Source organism: Gallinula chloropus (assembly GCF_964237585.1).
Source record: "Gallinula chloropus genome assembly, chromosome: 4".
NCBI classification, from domain to species: Eukaryota; Metazoa; Chordata; class Aves; order Gruiformes; family Rallidae; genus Gallinula; species Gallinula chloropus.
Window position 1 is genome coordinate 8,843,163 of NC_140088.1, and position 19,908 is coordinate 8,863,070.

General features: G+C 35.4%; 1 protein-coding gene across 1 annotated transcript in view; it reads right to left on the minus strand.

The window, feature by feature from the left end:
• Window positions 1–19,908, minus strand: part of AKAP6 (A-kinase anchoring protein 6) — a gene marked incomplete at its 5' end in the record, with an annotated part of 228,335 nt that overhangs the window by 86,843 nt on the left and 121,584 nt on the right. Inside the window, one exon of the mRNA XM_084264174.1 lies at window positions 1,260–1,408. Within this exon, the coding sequence (XP_084120300.1) occupies window positions 1,260–1,408 (149 nt within the window). The remainder of the gene's footprint in view (window positions 1–1,259; window positions 1,409–19,908) is intronic.

Genomic DNA, 19,908 nt, shown 5'->3' on the forward strand with positions numbered 1-19,908 from the left:
AGCCGTTTTTGAATATGTAGCCCCCAGTGCACATTTATATACATATACACACCAATTCTGAACAAATTATTTTTATGGTTGGCACTAGCTGCACTGTCGTGTTTGAGAATCTGACAGATTTCTGCATATGTAATCAAGATCTCAGTAATCCTACATAATTAGCCCACATCAACTTTTCTAAAACAGTCATCTTTCCGTATAATAAGAGGGGATGTTTACAAGGCTCATTTATCTTTACAGTTGGTAATTTAATAAAACTGTGTTTCCAAGACCTCAACATTGAGTAAAGAATTGGAAAAGGAAGTTCTGGAGATAAAAAAACCTCATGAACACCTTGGTCAATGACTTTTCTTGCACGGGAAACTGCGGGTAAAAGTTCTACTGTATTTACTGGTTATGAAAAACCTTGTATCAGGATGACAGTGTACCAAAACAATGTGCACTAGTTGGCTCCTTCAAATTGCATTTGTTCCACACTATTATGAACTCACAGGCTTAATCTTATGTTCATTTAGGGGAGCTAGCAATTGGAAGATACGGTTTTCAACGAAACTTCAAGAAAAAGTTGTAAACCAGAACTCCAAGTTTTCTTTGTTGTGAAAAAGGGAGAGGCCGCAAGAATCCATTTTAGAATAAGCCAGTGATTAATTTGTCCAAGATTCTTTGATCAAACTATTAAGAAAGAGTTCTTTTATATATACATTATGTGTGTTTACATTTATTAAAAGACAGACTGAAATGAGCAATTAAAGAGAAAACAGTTAAATCAGAGCTTTCTAGACGTACAAAATTGAGATCGTTCAAACAGGTGAACTATAAGTGAATGGCTTCACATTCGTATTCTCTAGTCACTAATAGAATAATGAGTATAGAGAATTGTCTTGCAGAGATACTAATACATTATAAAGATGCTTCCTTGGAAGATGCTAAGCAATCAAAAGACAGGAAGCCATTGCAGGGGAAAAGCCTGAAGCAAAAGGACACATAAAATGTTTTAAAATCAAAATAATGGATTGCTGTTAGACAACATTAGGAAGTCCTATGAACCAACCTTTATTTTGATAAATTATCCAGAACTCATTAATTTTTTGCATTCATATATGAAAACAAAAAAAAAGAGAGTGAGACAGATATTTTCCCCCCTGCCTTTTGGCCTAGGAAAAAAAACCTCTGGTTAACAAGAAGTAAGAAAAAGTATATCATGTAAAAAAAAAATACAGATCAGTGAGAATAAATCAACAAAAAGAATAGTTTCCTACCCATTACTTCCCACTGTGTGAACTTTTGACATATCAGCAAACTCTTCCTTTCGCTTGCTACTACTGTTGTACTGCTCACTGTACAGCTTTAAGGACATCTGTTCGACAGCATCTCTTTGTGCTTCCAGATAGCATAGCTGAACCTCAGCCTAGAGAAAGAAAACAAAGAGAGAAAAAAACACAATAGAACTTTAAAAAAAAGAAATCCAGAAAGAATGCATTTAAAACAAATGTTTTCTGGAGTGCAACTATTTTAATCAAATGAAACACACCATCATTTTTTTCCTTGCATGATAGTCAAAAAGGCTGTAACCATTAAGTCAGATAAAAGTACAATGTATTCCTAAATGCTAGAACTGAACTATTTAGGTTTCTCTCAGAGAACGTGCTATATATTCCATGCGAGATCCAATCAAATGCTGCATAAAAATGTCTGGACTTGAATGAAAAAGATATTAGAAATCACACACTATGCCAGAACAGGCAGATACATAAAATTATACTTCTTACAGGCTTCAAGACTGGCAGTGTTAACTCATTGCCTGTGCTTCATAATTAATGAAAGCTATATTGCTATTGGTATGTTTGTTTTAAATATTAAATGTAAACAAAACTAAGCATATTGGCGTTATTCACATTCTGCTTTCCCCTATCTGGTGTCCACTGATTACTCAGCAATTTTAATTGCAAGGAAAAAGGCAGTAAGTGAGAGGTGCTGTGTTCCATCAGACACTGGGCCTGTCCAGGGGAATGCTGAATAATATTTGGTATCATAAGTTATTGAACAGACACTTTATTTATTGCAGCTGTGGTGATCAGTTTGATTCTGGGGCTCAGGGAACCAGATGAAATCTGCTCTTTGCCACACTTGCCCCTAGGAACAGGACAAAACCAGAGGGTAGAGTAAGTTCAAAAGCACTTTTGGACTAATATGCTATTGTTTTCTTTTAATATGCCTCACCAAAAGAAAAACACAGCAACAATTCTGATAATGCTTCAAAAACTGGTACTTCTGTGTAACTACATAATCATATTTCCATTAGGGGGAGAAAGCCTACTTAACTATTTGGTCCTATGGAAAGCAAATGCAGCAAGCATAGAGAAAATTTTCTACTGCAGGAGGCAGGGAAGCAAAAAGTTGGCTGCTGACAGCACAATACAGTTACCAATCTAAAGAGAAAGCAGTGAAAGGGATAGAGAGAAGGGAAATCTGCAAAAATCTAGGAAAAATGCAGGCAAGTGAATGGAAATGGGCACTGAAGAACGTCAGCGGGGAAAGTCTGAAGGAAGGTTGCAATGCCTTCATAAGCTTGTGGTAATAAAAGTTATGTATATTTCCTTATCCCTTGTCTTGGTGCAATTTTTGCTGAGTAATAGTGTGGCTGATTTGGAAATTCCATTTTCTTTTAAAATTTCCCTTTCAGACATTTATAGCTTTCTCAATTGCTTCTTATCATGAAATTGGTTATGTATGGCAGTAAGCCCCAATATGTTTTTGAGAAATTAAAAAGAAAACAAAACAAAACACCAAAAAATGCCAGAAATTTTTGAAAGACACAGAAGGAAAAAAATCCAAGTAAAACATGCAGGGCTTTTAGTGGTTACATAAAGGAAATACAAGGCTTTCATACCCAGTCTAAAATAGTGAAAAATTAAACTACACAGGGTTACCAATGAAGAAGGATTACCTGACTACAAGACTAATTGGGACTGTCCAGTTAGAATAAAACATCAACATTTAAGACAGCTATTAAACATTTTTTTTCAGAAACTATAATTAAAACTGCTCTTTATGTAACTCAGAAATTATCAAAAAACAGCAAATAAACAAACCACATCACCTTCCCAAACATCATCAACGTCCTCTTCCCCTTCCACCCCATGTACATTTTCCTTTAAGTTAATAAACAATCCCATAGTATACAGACGTTCCTGATCAAGTATCTCTATTGTAATGATTCTTCACCAGCAAGACTGATCTTCCAGATGAGTATTTTGCATTGTCCACATAAGTGTATGAATTCATTCTTTTAATTTATTCTTACCAGAAAGCAGTTATTCACTGGCTACTTTTATTTAGTTATGGTTGACATGACACTGTAGATCTAAAGCCCTGTTGTGAATGACCAGTATCTTCCTTAAAAAATTACATTATCAATTAAAATAATTTCTGATTGTTTTAAGCCAAGAGGTAAAATCTTGTGGAAAACTTTAAGGAAATAATTTCCCTGATTTTCAGGATGGGTTTGGAAGTTAAGATAAGTAGTACATACTTTTTTCCCCATGGGTTTTGTGTGCTTTTTTCACTGTTGTTTCTGTTTGTCTGGTTGGTTGGATGTTTTTGGCTGTTGTTGAACTTATGTCCACAATTGCCTCCCTCCCCACCTTGAACTAGTACTCCAAAAGGAGGGCTATCACATGTAGACTACACTGTAACCTCATTAAACCCATGTTCAGAAATTAAAACCCAACTCTGAGCAATTATGAACATGTGGCAAACTACCCCAATACTTGAGATACATATTTTTTCTAATTGCCCTCCCTATAATTTCCTCATGATTTTAAAATATGAAATGAGAAAAATAAGAAAAGCAGCTTTACACAGATTTTTCATCCTCTGCTCTTTTGCAAAAAATACTTGTAAAGACACAAATCATTAATGTATACAAAAAATGGGAGAAAAAAAAGAATAAAACAGAATAGTGGGGAAAGGAAAAAAAAAGATGGAAAAGGTAAGTAAATATATGGAGAGGGATGAATGAGAATCTAATATTTTTTCCTCACAGCTGTAAGGACCCTCTTGTACTGAGGATTATGAACTCCATCAATAGCATACTTTATGAATCCTGAATACAAGTAATTGTGTCCCAGTTCTTGTACCTCAGAAATATGATCCTTCTATAAATCAACCATGTTTGTTTTTAAACACAATTTCTGTCTTCAAGTATTGTGAATACTTACCACTCAAACTCAGACAGCATAGAGTTTCAGATGGATCTCTCTGATTTCTTTTCTGTATGAATTCATCTATCTCACTGCTGTACTTAAGCATTTTTTTTTGTCCCTGTTCTACTGATATCAACTGCAAATCCAAAGAGGCTTTGAAGACCTCGAGTCGGTATTGATTAGTTTAAGTCTCAAAAACCTACATTCTGCAGAAGCTGAACAAACAGGCACAAGGCACAGTCTAGAAAATAGTACAAGCACAGATATATATTAATCTATGGCAGTTTATTTTCCGCTTAAAATATTTAGTGAAATTGAAGGACTAGTTTTGAAGTATTCTGATAGAATAAAGTAGCAACTTTTTAAATTGCTCATCAAATATAGAAAAACTACTTGCTTTATCTTCTAGCTTATTTAACTGGGCATTTGCAGATTGTCCTGAATATGCTTTCTGGTTACTTAATACTGCTGTATGAACTCAATGTTAATGCACACAGATATCTAGCAAATCCTGAGAAAGTCTACTGAGATATGTATCATCCCACAAGTATGTAACAGAAATATGGTGGAAGGAAATAATTCATTTACTCTTTGTGCCCCATCTTAGAAGTGACATGAACTTTCCTCTTTTGTCTCAGGTGTAGCAAGTCAGAATCAGTGAAAAACTGAACACAGGAAAAAAAATGCCATGGAACAATACTCAGCAGTTATTTTGTATTTCATGGTCCTTTTTGAAGTGACTGTATTTTCAGAAAAAAAAAAAAAACACAACAGTAAAGATGCTGTTGATGGTCTGGTTACATACTTGCACAGATTCTCTAAACATCACTGTCCTACTAAGATGGAGTGAGTTTACAATATTCTGTTGTAAATTAAATGGAGATATTTCCAATAATCAAATGACAAAATGTTCTCATTTTCCTGAGCCTGGGGGATCCAATCTCTGAACAAGACTATGAAAAAACAGTAGTCTCTCCGGGAAAACTGAAAAAATTCTATAGTAGTGCCAAATATTCAGTTCTAGCAATCAATTAATAATGGTAAATAGTTTCAAGGCTATTGTCAGAAAGCTCATTTTCTAAAAAGTAAGACCTTATAAATAAACGGAGGGAGCCTGGGGTGCAGAATCTGTTCCTTAAGACTGGCTTGGCATGACAACATAGAATGTCCTTTACTATACAGATCACTATATAACACAACAGGGTAATCAGTGACAATACAAATCAATGAACATACATTGTATTTCTTGTTAGACCTACATGTTAGAATGACCTTATTCTGAAGTGGAGAAAGACAAGACAACGGATGATGGCTGTTACTATGGGAGGAAGGAGATTTAAAGGTTATATTGTACATGGAGTGTCAAATGAGAGACTAAAAATTTACACCAATGTAAATCAGAGATGAGAATTCACCACTAGTATTGTTCTGCTGCAAATTTTTAAATATTTTATATTGGAATGTAGTAGAATAAATATCACTGAATTGGTGTTGAAAGGAAAATATTTTCAGACAGTGTTTCCTAGGGAGCACGTCTTTTGCTATGAACCATGTTACTGTAAGTAAACTATTCTATGTCTTACATAGACAAATTGTAATACATTCAGCTGAATTTGGATCATGAAAGTATCCTATCCTGCCTTATCCTTTCTCTACAGTGCTGCAGAAAAGTTATAGCACTGCCGCACTAGACTGAAATTACTACAGGATTACATATGAAATACAGACATAGTACAGTTCCTTTGCCATTAGTTGAACTTGAGCAGGATAAAAACATTGTCTTTTAGATCAAAGCACATATTCCAGTTTCTGACAAACAAGGAGGCAGTCATATGGCATATGCAGCATGCAGACTTGGAAGATTCACCTATATGTATATTTTGTAGAAGTGCAAGCTCAGCTGCACCATTCTAAAGGAAGCACTTCCTAACTTGGCACTCTGTATCTCTGTAATTGGTGAATTTCTTGAGAGATAAAATCAGGACTAATTCCTTACCAGAATTAAGTTGATTACAGTAGCATTTATGTGGTTATATCTAAGTTGTAAAGCATTTTTTGTTGTTTTCTGTCACAATACTGTATTTCTCCACATTATAAAGCCATGGCGAAGGCTTCATTACAGGACATGAAACTGACCCTGGCTCTGACACAGTTCCAACTACTGTATAAAATTATGTTGAGGAGTACACAGCTCAAAATATCTTCCATGCAGATGTACCTTATGGAAAGAGTTCTTAGGCAAGCAGGATTTGATCATCCATCACTCCATTCCCACAACTGGCCAATAAGTCTTCTGTTGCTGAAAACACTTAGGGATGAAGCAGTACTTCCAAGAACTCAGCCTGGCACTTTAAATGGCATTGCATAACAGAATCAAAGAATTATTTAGGCTGGAAATGACTTTTAAGGTCATTGAGTCCACTCCTTGGCAGTGTTAGGCTTCTTGGACTTCAAGTGAGTTCTTGGAAGTACTGCTTTTACCCTAAATGTAGGCATTTGGGTTTGTCATTGAAGTAAGATAGTAACTCTCATCTTCTGTATTGTTTTTTTTTTCTTTTCTCTTTTTTTCCTCTCCCTCTGCATAGTTAAAACAGGGACCTTGTTTCAATTGCCTTTTTTCTTAGTCTCTTACCCTTCTTGCTTTTGGCTCCCCTGCCTCTTCCATCCTTCATCTTACGCACTCTCTTCAGGACTGATTCAGATTGAAATGTAATCCTGTATCATAAAATGTGTTTACTGAGAGCTGAACATTTGATAGTCCTATTACAAAGGACACGCTGTGTTTTGATCATGCAGGAAATTAATTCTGTTAATCAGGGCATGCTTGTTACCAGTTAAAATCTTAGCAAAGTGTTTTTATCATCATAAATCTCAGAAATGCTTTTATATTGGTAATAACTTTATCACTTTGTTTTTCAGTGTAGTAAAACCATCACAACAATGTGAAACCTCCACACAGAATGAGCAAAATTACAAGGCAACAACATTCTTACTTATCAACGTACCTAAACCTTGTGCCTTAATGGCACAGTGAATTTTAAACCTGTCCACAGGAGCCATAAAATGAAATTCTAGATAGAGAAGTGTTATGTTATAGCAAGCAGAACTTCAGGCAGTTCCCAAAGCCAAAAGAAATAACGGAAAAAAAGAAAAAATAAGCCAGTAAATAACAGCAATACCTTTTTGCAGGGTTTCCCTTAGCTTTCAGAAATACATAGGGGGTTTTGCTGTTTTGTTATAAAGATTAGGAACATGACCTGCGACTTCAGGACTGTGGAGTGCAAATGCAATCAGCAGCATGGCCTCAGCAGCACAGTCTGACCAAATCCATGGAGATGTCCTGATCATGGTGTTAATTTAAAATCTGGACCTCTGGTGTCTAATTCCTGACTGTCCCCCTGCCTTTGTTCTGTTCAGTGTAACATTAAATACAACACAAGAGCATGGCATGCCCTGTGCATCAAACAGGTCTCAGCTATGTACCCAGAGAAGTTCCCTATATCACAAATACCAAAAAACATTGAAGAAAAGTATGAAAGGATTAACCTCTCCAGAGACTCCCAAGACTGTGAATAGTTACTGACAATAGCATCCCAAAATTGCGAGGCGAAAAAAAAGAATGGGAATTGAACAATGGCTAGTATCTTCTGCTAGCTTTCTTGTCTTGCAGGGCTGCATCTCCAGCCTGCAGAACAAGAAAGTGACAGTCAGGATGTAAAAGAAGAGCATGTAATAATCGGGGGCCATGTGGGAACAACAGAAGGGGCTGGGATGACAAAACCGTGCTTGCTAAAACTAGGCAGAATTAACAAGTACGCAGATCCAGATGAACCCATCAACATAACAGAGTGCACTGTCTCAAAACTGCTGTGTGGCTTCCAGCTACATCAGTGACACCTCTTCGCATGCTACAGGAACTGTAAGCCCAAACAGTCTCATTCTTACAAACCCAGAAGAATTTCTCCTATTAAAATAGCAATTCATCAACACAACCTTTTGGCTTGTTGTTTTTTTTTTCCTGCCTGGCAAAGAAAACAATTTATTACAGCAGGTCAGAATACAGCTATGTTGTACTTGAACAAGAAGGTTCAGTACCTCTCTGGGCCAGCCTTAAGATCGAGTAGTCAAGAAGAAAAAAGACTAGTCAGACACAGAAAGTCTTTTCTCAATGCACTAAAATTGTAAACTTAATCTTACTTAATTAAAACCTCCACTATTTGCACAGTTTTGATTGTTCCTACCATTCCCTCTGTTTGCACTTTTAGAGCAATGAAGTGGCTTAAAAAGAGATTGTCAAAGCACCTGCCTATCATCCAAAGCACTGATATTTCCAAAAGTCACCCACCTCAAAGAGGCTTGTGTTCCAAACTGTGTGGACAGGCAGTGCCCCTAACTCCATCTGCAGGGCCTGGCATTCAAAATAGCCATGCCCTGAAGGTGAAAGGTACAGATGTTCAGAATTCAGGACAGCACAAGTGTGCAAGCGAAATTCCAGAGTGATGGTGTATGTTCCCCCGCCCCCATCTCTGCAGCAGATTGACACGTACATTTCTATTTAAAAATGAGGGAAGGTAGGTATTGCACAACAAATACCTCCTAGGGAAAACTACCCAACACATCCCAGGGAGGCATGACTGAGCTAATATAAAAATGTTACAGCCCTGGAAATTTTGCTCAGAGACCTACTTTGTGCATATTTTGGAGAAATCTCTTTTCTCACAGTTGGGAGCTGTACTGCCTTACGGTGAAGTGAAACCTGATGACTTATTTGTAGAAAGTGGCTTCCAAGTTATCTGAATTTGTTATATTGAAAAATCTCATTTGGGAGTAAATAGAAGGTAATTATTTACTTCTTTAAGCTTGCAATATACGAATATGAAGTTACTTTGCTAATACACTTTGACTTAATTTATTTCACCATACTGTAGAAAGTATTCCTGACATCTTTTAATGAACAGAGATTTTTGTGTAATTCTATTATTTATGCTGAAAGGAACCTACATAAAATGTAGAAATTATTTGTAAGATGATGCCATATCACATTTTTGGTGTAATACTACATCATATGTGAGCATGTTACATAGTAATTATTAAGTACTGTGTAAACAGTTTGATTTTTTTTTCCTGAGTAGCTCCTTTTTAAGCTTCTATGTGCTTGAGAAACATTTCATATTCATTGACATAATCATTAAAAATGTATATATATTTAGCAACTAGTTCCAAAATTTCTTATACATACCAATTCACAAAATTGCAGGTTTGTTCTAAAGCCTCCTTTTGATTCAATATTTTGAGAGGCTCAACAGTGTCAAACATTTTCAAGTGCAAACTCCAACACTGAGGGTATCTCAATGACTCACTAAATGGTTATTTGACTTGTCCTGAAATTGAAGGAGATTCTTTCCATGCCTACATAGCCCATTTGATGTTACATTACCCCTAGAGATGGGAACATTTTCTTACTGTACAGTGTAAGTATTTTTGGTTGGTTTGGGTTTTATTTTTCCCCATAAATTAAAATCACCTTTTCTTCTCATATAGGGAGAAAATAATCTAGTTTTTTAAATAGCTTTTTTGATATTGAATTATTAATCATATAAAATTGTGCAGTTATGAACATGTGATTCTGTCTCCACTGTAAGATTAAGTAAGAACAGGCAGACTATGAAAGACAATGAAAACTACCTGTTAATTAATTAATTTATTTAATAACAGCTAAGTATTTTTTCCTGTAAATTATTTTCCCTACCCATATATATGTAATATCCATATATATATTTTTTGAGGAAAATTAGAAACAGAAAGTTCAAAAAATAATTTTGATAAAATTTAAAAAATATATTAATAGTAAAAATCTTAGTAAATATTGTAGCAATGCCAAAACATACAGCTTAATATGTTGGTTTGTACAACTGCCTTGCCACGTATGAAAAGCAGGCACAGACTGCTGCTCCTTTGAGTTTATTTATGAGCCTCAGATGAGGAGCCTCTTGAAGCACCTGACACCTACCGAGGTAGAGGGAACTGTAAAAAGATAACTGTTTTAAACATAAAATATTTGTATTGCTGAGAGGTCAGCTTTGCTGCTGCTGACTTCATTGCAATTTGCATACTATTAAAGCATTACCCATAATGTTTGTAAAATTTAATTTTAAAGCTATGCTGTTAAAGATGTTTGCTGAATTGTAAGCACCTAGGACATTTGGGAAATTTGTTAACACTTTGATAGTTACAGTATTTCTGCCTCACTTTGCTTTTTATTTAAACACCACCCCCCCCCCAAACACACACGTATTATTCTCGTCTTCCATTTTATGACAATGAATCTCATTTTAATGCAAGCTGAGGTACTTAAAAACCCCCACATATACTGCAATATTACAGTAATGGACATAACTTCCCCTTTTATTCTCAATATACTAAAGTTTGTTAAAAACATCACTAACTTATTTATTTACATTTTTGCTGGGGACTGAGATCCAATTATACTCCTCTAGACCAGAGGACTGGTTATGATTTTCTACTTCGCTCTAATACAGGCTTTCTCATTAAATCTCACAGCTCGGTAATCACAGTCATCACATTTGTGTTTCAGTGCTGCATTCATACTCAGACTGTCTTCCCCTGGATTTCCATCCTCCTTCCCCCATCCCCTCCCCCAATCCCCCCCCCCCCCCCAGATCTTTATTTACTTCCTGGCAGAAACTGCAAAATTAAAGATGTATAATGTGCAGATACAATCTTTGCTTCCTTTCCTCTGTCAGACTAGCGCTTCACTCTAAAATACACCTACTTTGGGAAGTGCTGATATTAACTCGGTTACTATAGCACGTGAACTACCATTCCCCTTTGAAGTACTATAGAAAAGTTGTCCTTATATGATAATGGAAAGGATGGAGTAAAGCAGGAACAACAGGAATTACTTTACATACTAATAACAACAATTTAGTTATCAAAACAGTACAGAACAAGCATGCCTTTATACTATTCTTTAAAAAATTTAGCTTCCTAGGGTTCTAATAGTCTTTTCCTATGGTTCAGGAATGCACAGTAGCACTCAGCCCAGTGCCTGTATCTTTATTTCAAAGAGAATCATTCAAACCGACATCCACCCTGTCAAGAATCTTGACTTTGAGCTGCTAATGCGGAATAAAAATCAATATAAATTTTGATCATTTGATGAATATTTACTTCTTTCTTTGGAGCCTGGGGATTTAGAATTGAAAACTGCTGAATCAAGTCATTTTATTTTTTTGTGTTTGTGCCAACACCAATTTACTACCCTCCTGAAAGTTCCTGAACAAGATGTCTCATGTGGCATACATGTTGGTTTTTCCTGTCAATCATAACTGTGTGCCAGTAGGGAACCATAAACATTTTCCTTTCATACTCTTAGTTCTCCAAAAAGGAGTATTTTGATTACTTCTCTGGAAAAGGTAAACTTGTCTTATTTACACATACTGCAGAATGCCTATTTCTATTTTTCTAGGACAGCTGCTGTGTCTAAATTGATACTATCTATTAAACATTTTCTTTTCAGTATGAGTTGCTTCATACAAAGAAACAGTTTACAATCACTGCGAAAAAAGCTTAGTAACACAAACCAGATAACTATCTATATGGACATTATCACTTCCCCTATATATTTTCCAAAAACCTACATGAAAATTCTGACCTGTACAATTTGCACCAAATGTTTGTGAAAATTAAGATAGTGGGAGATAACTAGATCCTACAAGTGAGCAAGAAGATGTGACTCTAGTTTGCATTTCATCTTAAGAAGAAATGTACCTTCAATCTTAATAAAATGAGCTTCTAAAAAATGTATATGTAAAGCTCCTATGTTTCCATAGTGACTGGGGGGGGGAGGAAAAGCGATGCTTCTAAATTTGAAAAAGACCTAGATTAGTTTAACAAGAACTGTAAATGCAAGCAATTTTCATCTTGCACAATTTTTTTATATATGACTCAGTGGCAGACGGGCTTTATCTTAAGGAGCAATTTTGTTGGTCTCTTATAAATTAAATAAAAGTGGCAGCAGCTGTCTTTCAGAAGGCTGATATAGGCTTGTATAGTCATATGATATTATGTAGACAGATGTTTTAAATAAAATAAAATATTTAGATTGCTAGATACCTTGCTAGATACAAAGGCAATTATAGGATGTCTTTGTTAAATTAAATTTCTCATTCTTCTGAGAAGAAAAAAAGGGAATTGTCCTGGAAACTGTACCAACAGGAAATGATCCTATATCTAAAACAGCTGGAGACTGTAACCAATATAAATTTACTTGAAAATAAAAATGCTGTATGCCTCTAGAGACATGCAGCAACATGCAGTAAAAACAGATGTGATATAAAATTATTTTAAACCCTCTCAGTTTATATATATATATATATAAATATTAAGATATGATCCACTCATGTAAAGAAACTGTTCAAGGCCAAGAGAAAGTAAGAGAACAATTAAAGCTCTAAAATATAACAGAAGTGGAATCTCTTTTCTAATAATAAAAACTTTTTCCATGAATGCTTCCTTTTCAGAAATATGTTAGACACCTTACTTTGACAAGGATTCTAATGTGATAACACTTTATTGCATTACCAATAGAAAATTTAGTGGAAACCTTTTATCTCAGCACTTTAAGGTAGATTTTGATTCACATCTATGTTATGTGTGTCAAAGCTCCAAAAAGACTTTAAAAGAAAAGCCAATATCCAGCACTCAAATTCTTTAGATACTGTATTTAGGGAAGCTTTTGACAGTGTAAAAGGGAATTTTACCAGAATACAGACAGTACAATTGGGTCTTATGTGACCCCTTTGAAAAATACACCACACGTTCTAGCCCATGACTGTCTAGCGTGATTCAACCTATTTACTCTTTCCATATTTTGATGACAACACCACAGTGTAACCAAGTGCATTTTATGTACTCCTAGTTGTTTTACTCTTCCCCAAGACCTCAGTTACAAATCTGTCACTACTCCAGGCCCGAACATGCGTAGCTGATCTGGCTAAAGCCCATGAGGTCTTCACCTACTCATAAAGCAAACATTCTGGGGGGAGTACATATGCTAAAATGTAAAAATAAGAAATGTCCCTTTCAAATCATCACCAACACAAATCCATGCAAAGTTGTATGGCCACCTTGTTCCCTAATACAATGATACTGCTGAAAAAATTTTCAGGAAGTTGTTTTGTAATTTGAACAATTAAACTTTTTCTCACTCTTATTCAAGAGAAATAAATATACGAATGTAACAAAACTACCCCAGCCAAATAAAACCAAGCCAAGTATAGCCAAGATATTGAAAGTACTATGTTATAGTCCCTATACAGCTAGAAAAGTAAATGGTGTTAAAGATTCCTTTCAGAGAGCTTGAGGTTGGATTGCTTTCATTTTTTCCAATAGCCTTAATTGGCTAAGTGCCTTTCGGCCAACTAATTCCCAGAGAGATCTAAACTCAGTAATCTTGTAAATACAATGATTTCAACAGATTTTCATCAAAGACATGACCATTACACAAGATACTGCCTGTTTGGTGCTGTATTATTTCTCATTTAGAATGTGGTAAAGTGTTGAATTAATACCAGATTTATTGTTCCAGTATTCTGTGCTACCAAGGGTTCAATGAACAGGAGACATTTGGCTTTTTTTACTTCAATTTATACAGATATTTACATGGATATGAACAAATGTTTTCACAAGGAAAAGCAGTCAGGTCTAAAGTAGACTGAGAACAGCAAAATTAACCCTCTCAAGTTGTAGATGTCCAAACGATGACATATGTATGTGAGAAATGTTTGTGTGACTATATAATTGCATAATTAAATCTTTTTCCTTCAAGCAATATTAAGAAGTATAACTGGAAGACAATAATGTGCGATATGCATATCCACTGCATCTTTTTATTTTAACACCTGACCCAGCTAAAATAAGATGTATGTTGACTCAATGAATCTGAAGTAGAACTACTCCAAAAAAATATCTGTGAAGGGAAAGCTTTGATTAAAATATACACATTTCCAGTAACCATAATTAAGACAATACTCTGTGACGACAGAGTACATGTAAAAATATTATACTGTTGAAGAAGTTGAACCTGCTGATTCTGGGCACTCAGATTACGATAGTCCTTAATTTGTTTCCAGAGACAAAAAAATAGTGTGAGTTCTAAACCACCTAATGACCTTGCAACATGATGTGGGACACAGGCTCCTTAGAACTGAATATAACAACAAAAATCTTACAAGATGATTAATCTAGACCTAAGAGAGGTCACAAACTGATAATTCATAAGTCAAGGGTCGTCACGATATTTTAAATCAAGTATTTTAAATGCAGCTTTGTAGAAGGGTTTTATTCTAACCGCACAAATTCCTTAAACAGACTGACTGATACTGTGAAGATTTTTTTGCTTTTAGTCAGAAAATTAATTAAAATGGAGACATTAAGCCTGAGTGTTGCCATTGAATATTACAGCTTTTATTAATAGGCATAGGCAATCTATTATCCAGATGGGCAGCACCCCCTGTAGTGAGATGGTCCAAGGGCCTAAGGACATTTTTAGCAGGAAAATATACAGGTATAGGTAAGAGATCCTGATAATATAACCACAGGTTAACCTTGTGCTCCGGGTTCTTTGCTGAGAGTGGTTGAAAACTGACTCTAGGAGCTAGTTTTCACAGAGGCCACATAGGAATTATGCTTGAAGAAACTTGTGCCTTACATGTACAAACAAAATTTAGATCCTACCACAGAACCCTACAAAGATTTTTCATTTGTCTGTCCAAATAAAACAAGTTGGCATGCTTTTTGTGGATCTTGGTTTCATTACAACTGAACCATCAATGTCTTATTGGAGTAGACTCCGATTAAAAGTTCAAATCTTGGAGCTATCAGAAATAATTACCATAGAAAGTTGTATGGTAGCAGGACATTACGGTCTTGTTTATGGAGCTTAGGTAGAATTTCCAATCAGCATGATTGCATCTATTTCTAGTGCTTTGTTAATCGCTTCCTGAAGCTGCTCATTAAAAGCTCCTATGTCAACACGTAATGCTGTGGTGGCTGAAACAGAGATTGGGAATACAATCACATCTCTTGGCTTGGCTGAGAAGTACACTGCAACACTGTGCACTTTATCACAAATGCTGCTTTCTCATTTGATAAAATGCCTTAGCATGTCATGGAACAGTGGCCATTTATTTCAGAGGAACAAGCTGAATCTTCACCATTAAATGCTGGATGTGAGCAAACATCATTCTATTTTTGTCTCCCTCAACAATGGAATTGCAGTGAGACCCAAGTACAGCAATTTAACATCTCTCTTACAACAGCCACAGAAGTGATGACAGCCCTAGACAATAATCACTTGCCAATACCATAGTACTTACCTACCAACTGCTAAAGCTCTCATAGCCGTAGTCAATAATTGAACCGACCAATTCCACTGTGCTGCATGTGATTGGTGATATTATCCCTTTAAGTGTGTTATTTAAGTTTGCAATGCAGTTAATTGAAACCCTACTAGATGCAAATCAAAAGTTTCAGCCTTAATTGAGATATTTTGAAAATTGAACCCATTGCTTCAGGCAGGTGCTACATGAGATTCCATTAATATAGGTAATTAACATTAGCCTCTGCTTTAATTAACATGCACACTTTAATTAGTAAAGCATTAACCAACATTAAAAAATCTGATCTTCATGCATCACAAAAACTGCAAAGTTATGACTATGTTATTTTTTTCCAAGACTGTAAATCATACAACGTATCAATTCTTTTTTCTTTAAATACATCAAGATATTTTAAAAAGAGAAATATGCATATAAAATGAACATTCTTGTTTAACTGAACATTTGAAATTGTGGGAAAGATTTCTTAAGAATATCTAAAATATGAAGAAGGCTCGTGTAGTACTTCAAAATTCCTATCTAATATGGATTAATATGTATACTAAATATATGTGTGTGTATCTAAATAGTTGCTTTATAAATGAAAATAATTCAGTTGTAATCAGATCGACTGCTCACTGTTAATTCTATGGCAGAGTCCAAGACAGTATTTTCCAGAGATGGCATTTTGAATGTCCTGGTGACAGTGCTTTCCCAACACCCTTGTTTTAACACATAGCATTTTAATATCATGCTACTCCCCAGAGTAAGCAAGCCTATGACTGCAAACACATTTGCAAATATGAACTGAATGTCTTCTTGAGTTTGCTCAGAGCCTTAAACAACATGCTCAAGAACTAGGCTACTGCTCCAAACCTTTTTGTCCTACTGTGACACAAAGCCCACTGCTGGGTATCACCACCTCTGGGAGTTCCAGTAATTGAGGAGCTGTCATGATATAACCAAGCTGGTTCAAGATCAGCCTTTCTCCACAGCAGGTCCCATTTGCAGTTCTACAGGCCCTATAAGCAAGGCAGCTTGAACAAATATAGTTACACTCACTCTTTCAACACAAATACAGCAATATTTATTTTATAAATTCAATCTCTTTATGGCTCTGGACTGTTTTATTTTGCATCTGGAATTAAAATTCTTATTTAGAAGCATAGTATGTTCCCAGACATATCCAATGTAAGGAATTCCATCCAAGATTGTGAAATTAATGGTGCAGAGCTGCAGCTTAAAAATCCCTCTTTAAATAAAATTTAACATCAGTATCTTTCAAAAGACATTTCCAAACAATGCAAAGACACCTTCATCTTCCTAATCCTTTCCTTCTGTTATGCATTTACCCATATGATCCTCATAGCGTTGCTTTAAATATGGTAAGTTCCATTTCTACAACCTCATTATTAGCACAAAGAAGATTTCCGATCCATTCAATTTACTTCCTTTCTTGATATGTAGAGGAGGAGTGTATATTAATTATTATTATTATATGATTCTCATAATAAGATGCTGTCTTTGCTTGAAAACTAGATCTGTTTCTACCATTTCTGCACATTCTGAATCTCCTCTGCAATTGGCAGCGAAAGGAATGGATGATGTTAAATGACTATGTACTCTATTCGTATTGCATCCAAATATCTGCAGATCTCAAAGACAGCATGTACATGCACAGAGAAAAGAATATGTCCTTTCTGAAACTCCACATCAATGTCACATCAGGGTTCTGTTTGTTTCTTTTTGTTAAATGGGAAAGAAGTTTCATGAAAGAAACCTGAAGACAAAAAAAAAATTCTTTAAAACTGGAAAGATTTGCTTAATCAATTTTAAGCCCTTTTTTCTCTACAGGAGTAAATCCTACATTGTGTTTCATATTCATAACACACACACACACATATGCACACATCTCGAATGTAAAGCTTTCCAGACACTGAATCAAAGCTTCCAGATAAAAAAAAAATAAAAATAAATTTTTTTTTTAAAAAAAGAGCTAGATGTCTTTGGCGCAACTTGCCAGATTTTGTGGGATTCTGCAGGACATATTGTGGAATTTTGACAGTTCTTCCTGAAATTAAAAGAGTGTTACAGCTAAAGGAATGTTTTGCTGCCTGCTTTTCATGGTATGCTGTTGAATTCACCATATTTTATACCCTGTAAAACCACAGCTAGACTGAAACCAACACAAATAGTCAAAATCTGTCCTGACTTGCATCTGAGTAACTCAGAGTGATCAGGAAACTATTGTTTCTGTAAAGTAATGTGGCAATACTTTTGAAACAGTGATTTTCACAATACATAGTTCTTTGAGGTCTGTGCATGTTCAGATTTACATGTAATACTGAATGGATCCACAAAAATATATTTTTGTTCTTTTCTACTTGGTTGAATTTAGCTACATATCTTCCTTTCATGAGAACTAACAAAGAAACAAGAATAAAATATATTCTGAGCAGTATCTTGAGAATCAAGGTAGTCTCATCCTGAGGTGGAGAACCCACAGCAGTTGAATGACACAATAATCAAGAAACCACAGTAATACTTGTTCCTCTGTAGAACATGCAATAACTCTGCAAAAAAGCCATCTTCTCTTCTGACTCATCAGAAAATCATCCTTGGGTCATCATTGCAACACAATAAAATGGTTCTACCTATCACTCTTTCAGAGGAATCCTCCCTGTTGTTGGGCAATGAGGACAACCGAAGGATACAATGAGAAACTTTGATTTTGATTGCAGCAATCTTCTGCAAAAGTTGTTGGGTTTGAGTAACCAAGAGTTTCTGATTGCTTTCACAGTTGGCTGTACTACCTACATGAGCTAGAAGTAAGGGTGGTGCACTTTACTAAGTCCATTCTTCTTTAGTTCTAATACCACAAAGTTAAAATAGACATGCTTCCCTTTTAATACTAAACTAAAAGTTGGGAATAACTGGCCCAGAAATTCTACCATATTAAAATCAGTTCTTCATTCACCTCTGCCAACATTATGGAGTTTCCATATGCAAACTTGTTCAGACTCCTATTAAAAATGAATGGCTTAAAAGACTCCTAGCATAGTAAAAACACACGTCATACAATATTATAAAAAAGCAACTTCCAAATCTAATAAACCCACCAGTTTTAAAATATGAAAATCAACTTCTCAAACTGGTCAGTGTAGTAGGTACAATATCCTCCTTCAGTGCAGTGTTTTTCTTTAGTAAGCAATTGTGTAAAGAAAACTTCAGCACTTTTAGTGATACAAAAATTACAAACATACAGGCAATGATGTGCATTGCATTCATGACATTTTGAAAGGTTGTTTTGGTGTTGTGATCCCCTCCACCCTCAATGACGTCTTAAAAGTGCTGCCATTCAAAATCTTCTAGCACCTCTAGCAAAATAGGCTATATCTCAAAAATGAAGGATGGATTGTACTCTGTCAAAATCAATGGCAATTTTCTTAATGGTTATTTTAAGTATGCAAAATATGCTCTTGCAAATCATGTGACAAAATAATATATATATGTATGAACTCGTGACTTCAAAGACATGGATTTTTGAGACCAATATTCTACATATTTTTAAGTCAGGGAATGCATACTGTACTATAACTACCGTGATACGGAGCTGCAAGAAAGAAAAGCCTGAAACCAGGTGCAGAGGAGTCAATGCTTTTCATCATTTTCAGGAAAAAAAATGAATTTTGCTACTCAAAGAATAATGTATCCCCCTTTTGTCATGAAGAAAAAGCAACAATATAGGTTTGTTTAGTAACTTGGGATGGAACTTGAAACGTTAGCCTTGCTTGTATCTTAAGGCTGGGGACACCAAAACTCTTTTGTTCACTCTGTAAAGTAGATTTCACCTTCCTGTACTATCTGCCACTCTTTCTGCATCAATTCATTTGCAGCCCTATGTTTCCCATCACTTAACTGCAGAGAGCAGGGTGATAGCTGCCACAGCCAACCAACTACCTTGCATTTTGCTGAGAGCCATCCCATAAGCTTTCTGTTCTTTTTCTGACAGGTGGTCTAATAAGAGATATTAAACTTTGCCTCCCTTGTCTGTAGTTCATAACTTGCTCTTACACATAAAGTGATGAGCAGTCTGGAACCATATAGAGTTTGACATGGTCTGAAGAACTACTTTAAACATGTCTGGAACACTTCTGTAATTACTAAAATTAAAATGTGCGTGATATGCAGCACCCAATGCCCTTTTGTTAAGAACAATGATTTTTTTTTTTTAGCCTATGAAAATATATATCAAGTATCCTTTATGAACTAGAATAACCATTATTTTTGTCTTGTGAAGTTTT